Raw genomic sequence first — 12,044 nt, 5'->3', positions numbered from 1 at the left:
CTAATCACACCGGAATCGACTTATAACTTATAAGTTAATTGTTAACAATAACTAATATTATATTAAATAATACAATATGTACGCAACTTGTTTTTAGAAAAAATAAGTATAATCTACTATATAACTAAAATAAAATAAATTAATTATAAAATATTCTGAGAAATAGAGGTTAAAACAGTGGAGACTCGACAGCTCAGAATCGTTTTCCGTACACAATGGTTTATCAATTATTAAATTAAGATTTAATACATTAAATAGTGACCTACTTAATGACAATCTACACTCAATACCTTTAAAATAACAAAATTAATTTCCCAGTTTTTCTTTTTATTATTTATTAATCATTAAGATATACTATAACAGGACACATTATATTTGATTGATTTTCAAAGATTTTGAATTTGTACAAAGAATAAACTTTATTATGTTTGTATAAATAAAACATTTAATTTCAATATTCATAATACATTTTTAATTGTTATTAGATTATCTGCACTAATTTGCTCCCTTCTTGGTCCCAATTTAGTGACGATACTTCATAACCTACTGAATATAACAGTATTAAAGCTGGGTGCACGTGTTGAAGAACAAAATACTAACATTCATAAAATATTAAGACTAAGATATAAAATACTATGTAAAAATATATATAATAATAATAATAATAATAAAATAAATACAAGGTCAAGAGAAAAATAAAATATATTATCACTTTGACCTAGGAACATTAAGTACATATTTTAGTAGTCAAGTACATAGAAAATTCTTGCAATAATTAAATTAATTTACAATTGCAAATTACCCTAATTGTAATACATTGTAATATAAAATTGTTATAAAAATAATTACATATAATTATTCAAATTATTAATTTGCTTTTGAGACATTTTATGACCTAAGAGTTTAACACACACATATTTTATACTGAAAAATTATCAAAATTTTACATTTAAAAATAGGTTTCAGGTAGATGAATATAAAAATCTAAATTTGAATGAGTAGTTTATGAGTTATAAGTATTTTAAGTTTAGTTGAGCGGAGTAATTGACTATCATTTTAAGAGATGTCTCCATATCACTCTGTTACAAAAATCAAAACTTTAAATAGATATAACAATAAATCATAAGCTACTTTTCCAAATTTAGATTTTTATGTATTGAAATACTCAGAAAAATATTCTGCTTCAAAATATGATTTTAAAAAGTATCTTGTAATTAAAATAAAGTAAATTTTAAAAAATTATAACAATAAAAAATATTAATAGATTTTAAAATAATAAGTGTAGTTTGATAAAATAAACATGCTAAATATATTAATAACAAAGTATAATACAAATATAAATTACTATACAACCAGTTTTAAATTCCATTTTTAACATTAAGAAAGAGTTAACTAAAAAATAGTGTGAAATTGATTATTAAGAAAAACCAATAATAACAAACAGGTAAGTCTTGAAAATCAAAAGTTAAACAAATATTTTTAAATCTATTTTTTAACATTGAAAATGAATATTAAAAATGTAAATACTCAATTCTATATTTTTGTTGTAATCATATATTCATAAAATGTATTTTTTAAACTGAAACAAATGAGTACTAATCACCTAAAATTCATACATTTTTTGTCTATCCTGTAACCTATATTACATAGATAATTATTACTATAGAAAATGAAGGAATACCTATTATCAAATTTTTGATATCAAGTAAATTCTTTTAAACAATTATAACATTAACAACAAAGGCTGGATAAGTAACCTATTATTTTATTTCCTAAAGTTAAATATAAAGTTGAGTTACTTTTTTTTTAATATGTAAAAAGTTAATAAAAAGAAAAAAAGGCTACTAATTTTATAAAATTTAATTAATATGGTATGGCATACATTATAAATACAGTAGAATCCGCTTATTTGGGACACCACATAAAGGGGACAGACTGCATAGTCCCGAACGAATGTATCGGTTTTTTAGTTATTCGGTTAATCGGAATAGTCGGATAATGGGGAAAAATAGGTCCTGCTCAATGTGTCCCAATTAAGCGAATTCTACTGTATTCTGTAAAAAAGAAAAATATTTACTGATCTATAATATATGCAAACAGAAAGTAAGAAAGTTATATTTAACCATTTTATTTTATTTTGATCACTATTCAAATCCAAAAATAATACGTTTAACGCTGACTAAAATTGAATTAACTGATTGAAAACAATTTTAACTTGTTAAGTTAGAAGTTATTTTTAATGAAAAAAAAAGTAACTCGTAACTTATAACTATGTAACTTAGTTAAGAATTACTAATTTCTTAATATCCAGCCTTATTAACTACCTATGTAATTAAAAATTAACATATTTGTGTTTTAATATGTGCAGATTTTAAAATCAATTTATTTTATTTTATTTAAGGTCATTTTAGTCATGTTAGTGTTGGATTTAACATATTATTAATTCGGAGAGACATCAATGTCTGTGGTTAAAACCTTCCAATTAAATCTTTTATTAATCGAGTTAGTTAATGGTGGAACTGGTGGATCGACAAATGTCCAATCATTGATTCCATCAGTCATTAAAGTTACTAAGCCACAATAAGGGATGTCTTTAACCATTTTTACAAAATTTTGTTTAGTACGTGGAGATTTATGAAGTAATGATCTTGATAAAGAATCCAATGAACAAGCATGACCTACCAGTAATATATCACCACCTAAAAAAATAAATTTTTAATGTTATACATTATATTTAATATTTATACTATAATAAAGTAAATTCCAAGCGGTGTGATGAGTGTATTGGTTTAACAATGATCTGTTTTTTATATAACCTATGCTTTTATGTGTGTGATGTGTGCCATCAGACGGAAACCGGTCTTTGTCTGGTATAATCTCTTTTAGAATGGAGTATATATATTTAATCACCATTCTAAAAAATTCTAAGAATTCTAAAAACAGATTTGAATTTGTCGTTGGGTCTACTTGAAATTGACTTTCCCAGATTTTTGACTTTTTAATTTTAACTTCTCCAAAAACTGAAATACAGCAATTTATAATTACTCTTTTTTAACATAATTTTTTTTAGGAATTTGGAGGAAAATATCAAAGTTGTGAGAAAGTTGATTTCAAATAGACTTGACGACAAATTCAAATCTGTTTTTAGAATTCTTATCGCTTTGTTGGATCAAGTGGTATGATTGGCAAACAATCTGTCTAAAATTCTATGTCACGCGTGCATTAGATTAAAACAGAAAATCACGGTATCGACCCTTAACTTGAAATTGAAGGGACCGGGAAAAAAGTTTGAGTCATCCCAATTAAATTTATTTTCTATTGTTATGTATTTATTATAAATAAAGTAATGTAATAAAAAATATTTACTATGTATTTATTTATGAATTATGTATATGTATTTATGTATGTATAAACAAAAATGAAATTAGAAAATTATTTAAAAAAGGTTTTAAAAACCTTATTTTATAGATAAATGAGGGAAATATCACAATTAATTAAGTTTTATTATTAAAACTCAAAACTTCGAGTTCTCCACGAAAATATTCGAGTTAAACAAAATTTGTTTACATTGTTTAAATAGGAAATTCTAGACACCGGAGTAAAAGTTTGAGGTATCGACGATTTCGAGTTAAAGAAGTTTAGTATAACCAAGTTCAACTGTATTTGTATGCAATGTGTTTATCATTGAATTCAAATTTAACATATCATTACAGTGACAAACTCAATGAGTAGTATACATTAAATAAAGAGTGAATTTTTTGATTATTATTACCTTTAGGTTCGGTTGATTTGATTAAATTCTGTATTACTTCATCACATCTAATATAGTACTGTTCAACTGTTTCTGACATATTTTCAACAAGAAATGGTAATGATACTAAAGCTTCATATTTGGAATTAATATTAAAACCAGCAGTTATTAACTCTTCGATACTCATCCAATCAGGCAGCCCAGACTGATTATACCAACCAAGCCACTCAAATATACCGGGTTCAATACAAATCGGTACTTGTTTATCAATATCAAGGCCTATATGAACAAAAAATTCCAATTAATATACATATTATTGCTAAGAAAAAATGCCATAATTTGAAAAAAAAAAAATTAAAATGAGATAATTCTTTCTTATGTATAATATAATAGTTTTACATGTTTTTTTTTTTTGTAGCAAATTTGTGGCATTCTTTTTTAGCAGGGCAGTATTATAATTTATGTATAATACAAACCAACTAAAATATTATGGCAAGTTTGAATACAGCGTAATGAAGGTGAACAAAAGACATGTTGAATTGATTTGGTAGAGTGAGCAGCTTTCATACCCCATCCAGTTAATTTGGCTTGATATTCACCAACACAAGTAAGAGGAGTATCAGTTTGGTAAGAGTTTGGAAAATCACGTCGTTGAGGTATATTCGGGGGCATATTTAAATCTTTTCTGACATATTTCCCAGCAGAATCAAAACTGTAAGGTACCCATGTACCAAAAGTGAAATCTACTCTTTCTCCGTGACGACATATATATATTTTTTGAGATTTGGGACCTTTTGGAGATTCTGAATGCGGTGTGTAATCAGCTGGAACAAAACTAACACCATATTTTTCAACTAGTTTTTCTTCAGTCATATTTGTATCATTAACTTCAATAGATTCATGATAACTACCATCTAAGGGTAATGAACTGTAAAAGAAATACAATTAAAAATTAGTAATTACTAAGTTTTAATTTAATAATACATTTTACCAATGTAGAGTCCATGTATCAGATTCCGCAGTACGTTCAGTGTAGCATAGCGGAAAGTAGCCATTACATCCTGAAAATATTTTCAGAAATTCAGAATTTAGTTAAGAACTTAAAATTCCAAGTTTATTTATTACCAGTTAACCATGACATTCCTTCAGCCCAACCGTCAACAGAGTTATCTATGCTTTCTTTTGACACATATATATAATCACCTATTCTTAATTCTAGTTCATCAGCAGCTTGGGGGACATGAGCATACACAACTTTATATACCTAAAATATTTCATATGTTATATATAATATGCTATAAAAACAAACTAATAATAATAATAAAATATTTTGTAACAAAATATAATGTAAACACTAACTTGTTTGTTAGCAGCTATTGGTTCTCTAGAATACAACTTTAGTTCCCATAAACATGGAGTTGACGGATTTATTGTAGATTTAATTAATGATTTTAAAGTTTCTTTTTGGCTTACATCAAATTGATAGGCCAAAGTTAAATGTAAAGATTTTAAATGGGGATCTACTTGAACTCCAACTACAAAAAGTAATAACAAATAAAATTATGAGCTATCTAAATTTAAACTGTAATATGAAGTAACATTGATATTGTAGGACTACGTTGTCATTAATAGTTAATTATAAAACAACTAGAAAGAAGTTTATGAATGGTAACAATACTTATTCTATTTAGCCTCATTTAATGTATAATACATATTAAACAAATATCATAAATTTTGATATCAAAAAGTTAGATGCAATCACTTCTCCTATAATTAATTCTTGATGTTGATTAACTTTTTTGTTATATCCATTAAAATTATAAATAATAAATATTATAAAATATATAGAGCTTAAATTTACCAAGATCTGTGATTCTTTCTGCATATAGTACTGAAATTTTTTTTAAGAAGTTTGATCCTTGATCAGATAAAAAAAAACCCATAAAATTTGATGAAGTGTAAGTTTCTAAATGAAAATCATTGACAGTCATTTCTTTAATAACCTCATCTAAAACATTTTTTAGTATAGATACCAATGTATTAGCATATTCATCGGGTACCTGAAAAACAATATTTATAAAATTTAACTTAGTTTATAAATGTCTATATTTATGAGTTTAGAAAATAATTCATAAGTAGGTACCTGAAAAAATGATACTAGAGTTATATGTGGCAAAAAATTATGAGCTCCATTACGTCCACACTTATTAGCTGATTTATTCCAAAATTCCCTTAGCTCATACATAAGTGATCCACTTGGACAGGCATACATGATATACTCTCTACTAGTGCTGGAATCTAAAGAAGTATCGTTGACATGAGCCAAGAGCCAATCGGCAGCTAATTGAACTCCTCGATTACCAGTGGCTGCTAGTGCTTTTTCTCTATTAATATAAAATACAACTTGATGATTTTTATGTTTAATAGTATCAAACAGTTCATCTTACGTTCGATTTTGGGGGAACCCCATTTGTAAAAGGGTTTGAAGGGGCGTCATTGAATTTTTACAACTTTTTTCAGATGACACGGTCTTCGTTTTCCGAGGTGGAAGCATAGCCATTATAATTTAGTTAGAATGTCTAAGTAGTTTAGAATAAGGGGTTGTAAGTTCGACTAGAAGAGTTGATTTAATTCCAAACATTGAAATACATACAATTAATACTGAAATATTTGTTACCGACAACCAACTAACCAAGTACCGATTTTGAGTAGTTCGACTAGAGCACTACGGTGTACGTCTAGTTTCTATCACACGTCCAACACCAATTCATATTCAATATTCTATTTAGTATTAACTAATAGCGCCGTTCACGACTAGTACCGGGACTCTGACAGCCACGAAAACTACGATAACACCATACTTTATTCAATCATACATGGATAACACTAAAATAAATGTACATTTTTTGAGGTTATTCGTAAAATATTTATTTACACTTTTTATCATTTATGTGGACTTTTTTGATAACAACTTCGTGTAATTTAAGCGGTTGTCAGTTGTCACATATTTACTTGTTTTGCAGCTACAAATAAAAATCACGATCAACTTTTTTTTCTTTTTCTAATTTTACTTTAAGTTCTATACAAAAGTTCAAAACTAACTTACTGGAAAAATGGCTCAAGGAATGGTTTTTGAAGATATATTCAATGTAAAAGACATAGATCCAAATGGCAAACAATTTGATCGAGGTAAACATAACTATTTATTATATTAATATGATAACGCTAGTATATTTAGTCATAAGTCATAATGTATATTAAGCGATTACCAGTTACATATTTATAAATTCTTAAATTATTTTCCATTAAATTAAAAGTTAGTTGATTGTATAAAAGTCGTTTTGCTATACTGGTAGTTATTCTAGATACTTGACTAAGTATAACCTAATGTTGAGCCTTTCAACCAGTTTGACACTTAGGCATGTTAAAATGAGATAATATAAACTTAGCGTAATGGTTATGTCTCTGAAAATCATAGAGAAAAGAAAAAAGAACATTTTTTCTTTATTAAATCTTATTATTGCTTTAAGTGGTATATAATCACTACTATTGGACAATATATTAATTATATTACAACCACCACAATTTATATTAAATATACTCATTTATTAATAAAGGCCACTTGAAGTGTTCCTTTAATTTTCAATATTTGGGTTATGTAAGCATCATTTTGGCAAACTCATAAATCAATATGATGGAATAACTAATTTGATAAAATGACAGCAGTGATAGGCAATATAAGCCTCATTTTCTACCACTATTCCTCAAATTCCATTACTTATACTTTGTAGGTATTATGTAAAATATAACAATTTTAAAATGTTCATAAACCTCTCATTCACTCAAATATTTAAGTTAGCTATAAAAAATTGGTTATGGTGAATACAGATTTGTTATGTATGTGATATTTGTACATTTGTAAGACAAAGATTATACATACAGGTTAATTATCTTCTTAATTTAATCTGCAACCTAAATAAAATAATAACTTTTTTTTTTAAATTAAATGAAAATTGTTCATGTTTATCTTCTAAAAAAAGTGTTTTTAAACTTTTATATTATGATGATACACTATTAAAATATTTCATATTTTGTGAAATACAAAAAAAAAGGCTATCTTCTCGTATGCACTCTACCGGCAGCATGGGGACTGCAGTATGCGCTCTACTGTGTTTTGCAACCCCACAACTATATTTCAATTTTAGACAATATATTCTAGTAATAAGTGGAATGATGTAAAAGTGGTTTTAATGACAAACAAACATTTTTATGAATAAAGTAATAAAAATGATTATATTATATATTATCAACGCATGTTTTCGTTTTGTCGCTGTTTCGTTATTTGTTTCAATAATAAATATAAAATGAAATAAAAAAAATTTAAATAAAATAAATAAATATTAAAATACTAGTGCCATGTACCTCAGAAAAATGTTAAATGTGTTACTTTTATTAATACCTCTCCACCACGTTTCAATGAGATACCTGTAATTGTTATTATATTTATATATACCTTTGTATTATTATTATTATTATTATTATATTATAATATATTATACCTTGGAAGCAAATCTGGAGTTGTACCACACATATTTTTGATGATTTTTAGTCTTAGAGACCGCCATAAACTTTCAATTCTCTGGGTATGTGCCTTTGATATTCACTATGATTTACAACATAGTGGTTGTACCTTTGGTCTGAGAGTCCATTATACCCTGACCAGTCATCAGAATGTATTATAGACCCAGCAATAACCTTTCTTTGTATGATTTTGTGTAAAGTCGTTTTGTCCCTTTTTTGGGTAAAAAAATACCTTCCTTTTTTATTGTCACACAAGCCGATGGTCCATCAAGCTGTCTTCCATAGTTTCTTGCTCCGTTTTCTAAAGGATTAACTTTTTGATGTTAAGCTGTTATTGGCGTTAAGATTTTTGGCTGGTAAATCTGCAAGTTGAAGTCGACCTTTATTATTTTTCCTCGATTCTCTTAGTAAGTATTTGTCAACTTGGATCACTATTTCGAGTCCTCCCAATTTAGTACGATTTTCAAACATTCTGACAGGTACATCACGGCATAAGTTTATCCAGTCACATACGGTATTATTTGATCTACCAGTTAAACTTATAATTGTAGTCTGTTTTATATTTTGACACTAATAATAGACTAGTTCAAGTTATGTACCGATGCTCAATCCACTATTGTTACAGCCATTTTTGTCAATGTACGCTCAAAAACTGTTGTTTTTTCTAAATATATGAATAATTAATAAATAATATTATATCTGAAGTATTAAATAACATCTATGTTTCTTACCTTATACTTTGAGTAGTTTGACACTGTTTCCTTTTATACCTCAACAATTTCCTTAGGAATAATGTGTAATATTCTGTTTTAATTAGGAATGTAAAATTAAAAATAACAGAAAAAATCATAACTTAAAAAATAATATTTGTCAATAACAGATTATTGATTTTTAATCATCATAGAAATTATATAAAATATCTATTAATTTTTGTAAATTGCTTAAAAAATGTTTGTACATTTTGTGTCATTTAATATACTTGGTGATACATTTGGATTTATTCAGTAAAACTCATTAAAATTTATTGCATTAAGATAATTGTATATTTTGGTCATAGGGTTACATATTTTTATGTATAAAACTGTCTAAAAATGTTGAGAATCAGAAGACTATAAATATTATATTTTATTCATTTCTAATGCAATATAAAGCCAATGTTAGTTAAGTTTAAAGTTATGTTAAATAACTTTGTTTACCGTAAACTAGTTGTTTCTCACAAAAATGAAGGATTTTAAACTAATTTTTTCAAGTACCTATAATTTTAATTTTTTATTATAATCTTACTATACTTATGACAATTTTTTTATTTGTTTAAATTTTTAAATCAAGTAAAAATAATGAAGTTCACTACTAAAATTTTATAGTTATTTTTGTAGATAAAAATTGTTTTTTTGCCTTCTCAAGGGAATTATTTTGTTTTATAAACTATGTATATTGTTTCTGTGAAAAATAATTTTGGTGGTAGGTAATTTAATAGTTCTGATAACATTTTTGTATTTAATTTTTATAGATAAAATATATTACGCTTATGACTTATTACCTTTAATACATTTGTAGACAATTTGCAAATACAGAATTGTATCAATTGAAATGTCCATTATATATTTTCTCTTTAATTAAATCAAATAATTTTAAAAGCCAGTTCTACAAAAGCATTATTTAAAAAAGGTATGGGCTATAAATATATGCATAAAAAATAAACAAAATTATTCTAGTTGTTATCAAATCACTTAATATTTATTATAACAAAAAAATATTAATTCAAGTTAAATGTATTACTTCTGATATGTTAATTAACAAGGTAATTAATCACTTATCAAATATAGTCAAGTGTAAAATTTCAGATAAATTACCTGAATTACCTAAGCAAATTAAAATTAAAATTAAACAGTATTTTAAATTGTATCATGGACAAGCTAATTGTTTTTTTTTTTTAAATTAATATATGTTTGAATATTAATTAATAGATTGTTATATTGCATATTTCTGAATTAAATTTTATATTAACAATTAATTATCATAGAATGTAAATCATAGTAGTATGTTATATTTTATCAAAAATAGCCAAACATTAAATATGGTCATCCATATTGAGAATTTGCTTATTTATTATTATTATAAGTAAGGAACCAATAATAAATTATTGCATTTTAAAACGAGTAGATTTACTATTAATAACAATTTTTATCTTTATAGTAAATTATTTTTAAATTATACATTGAGTAATTGTTATTCAATAATTAAACAATAATTTTGAAGTGTTTATCTTTGAATTGATTACTTAAAGGAATGCATTTTGCTTACTATTCAAATTTTGAGTATTTATTAATGAATACAATAAATGAAAAATCTTGTTTTATTATTTTAAATATCAGCATCCATTAGATCCATGAACAATTTTATTAGAAATAATAAAAAAAAGTCAGACAGTTAGAAAAAAGGGGGAACCGCTCTGCTTTTATAGTAGGTTTCGAGTGGGCCATTGTAATAGATATTATGTTTAATTTGAAAATTAAATAATTTATCATTGTATACAAAAAATAATTTTGGGCTGAGATGGTTTATCAGCTTATTTGACTAAGACGTACATTTCATGTAATGTTTGTTGATTTTTGATATTAGGTAATGTAATTTATTTTTGTATTAGGAATACGGTAGGTAGGTTGAAATAATCATTACCAAGAACATTGCATTTGAATTCATTGTATATATAGAATATTATAATATCCATAAAAGTTTTATATTTCCATGGATAATTATTTTGAAGTATAACAAAATGATCTATATCGTTATTCATAGTTTAAATATATAATGTAATTTATATTTGAATAAAAATATGACTTAAAAAAAATTAAACTCATATATTTTTAGACTTTTTGATTTCAGTATGAAAAATTTATCAGGAACTTTGTATTACATTTCCAAGCCTTTACTATAAAAATTGCACATTTTATAAGTTTTTAACTGCAAATGAATTTGCATATTCTTGCGATTTTGAGTAATGAATATATTTATAGTATTTTTCCATATCTTTCAAAACAATTTATGTGGAAACTTGTATGAAATTTATATGCATTTAAAAATAAGTTTTTACCACCATTTATTTAGAAAATAATGGAAAATTTTAAATGCTTACAAATAACCCAAAAAAAGTACATAGAAATATTTTAAAAGTATTATGTATAAAAATTGACCATATAAATACTTATTGAACATTTCAAGTATTAACTTAATTATTACTTGATACTACCTATGTTTGATTAAAAAAAAGTTTATGACTTTTTTAAGTCTTATCATTTCTTGAACTAAATAATCCAATTATCGAAACAATTGCTGGTAGTTTTATAACAAGAAAAAGATATTAAATAAATTGAAAAGTTATCTTTTGTAATGTTCTGTGCTTTCTATATTTAGAAATTTTTAATTAATAATAAATATAAAAAGGTAAAATTTTAGACCGTTTCTAATAAAAAAAAAATTAACAATGAATGAGTATAAAAAACAAGCATAAAAAATGTGCATACAATTTATCCATTGTTTAGTAGAATTTATAAAATACAACTCAAATTTCTTGGTTTGTTTCTATTTGCTATTTTTTAATTTTTATTCGTGTTTAATTTTTTGTCAATTAAATATCTTTTATAACATTTTTGAATTATTTTCCTCTAATTCTTAAACTAAAACATTTAGTTATTTTTTTAATCACAAATTG

General features: G+C 25.0%; 2 protein-coding genes across 2 annotated transcripts in view; one reads left to right on the top strand and one right to left on the bottom strand.

The window, feature by feature from the left end:
* Positions 1–1,589: 1,589 nt before the first annotated feature.
* Positions 1,590–6,665, bottom strand: LOC113554783 (protein UBASH3A homolog). The gene is made up of 10 exons (XM_026958756.1): positions 6,405–6,665; positions 6,199–6,330; positions 5,895–6,135; positions 5,613–5,811; positions 5,111–5,286; positions 4,877–5,015; positions 4,743–4,812; positions 4,228–4,679; positions 3,773–4,030; positions 1,590–2,699 (listed from the first exon to the last, which is right to left on the bottom strand). The coding sequence occupies exons 2-10, from the start codon at positions 6,309–6,311 to the stop codon at positions 2,440–2,442; spliced, it is 1,908 nt and encodes a 635-aa protein (XP_026814557.1). The 5' UTR covers positions 6,312–6,330; positions 6,405–6,665; the 3' UTR covers positions 1,590–2,439.
* Positions 6,666–6,723: 58 nt separating this feature from the next.
* Positions 6,724–12,044, top strand: part of LOC113554784 (DNA-directed RNA polymerases I, II, and III subunit RPABC3) — a 54,841-nt gene continuing 49,520 nt past the window's right edge. The window contains exon 1 of the mRNA XM_026958757.1: positions 6,724–6,940. Coding sequence (XP_026814558.1) covers positions 6,865–6,940 — 76 coding nt within the window. The 5' untranslated portion in view covers positions 6,724–6,864. The remainder of the gene's footprint in view (positions 6,941–12,044) is intronic.

This window comes from Rhopalosiphum maidis, chromosome 2 (assembly GCF_003676215.2).
Source record: "Rhopalosiphum maidis isolate BTI-1 chromosome 2, ASM367621v3, whole genome shotgun sequence".
NCBI lineage: Eukaryota > Metazoa > Arthropoda > Insecta > Hemiptera > Aphididae > Rhopalosiphum > Rhopalosiphum maidis.
The sequence above is the reverse complement of the archived record's forward strand: the minus strand, read 5'-3'. Positions and strand labels throughout refer to the sequence as shown.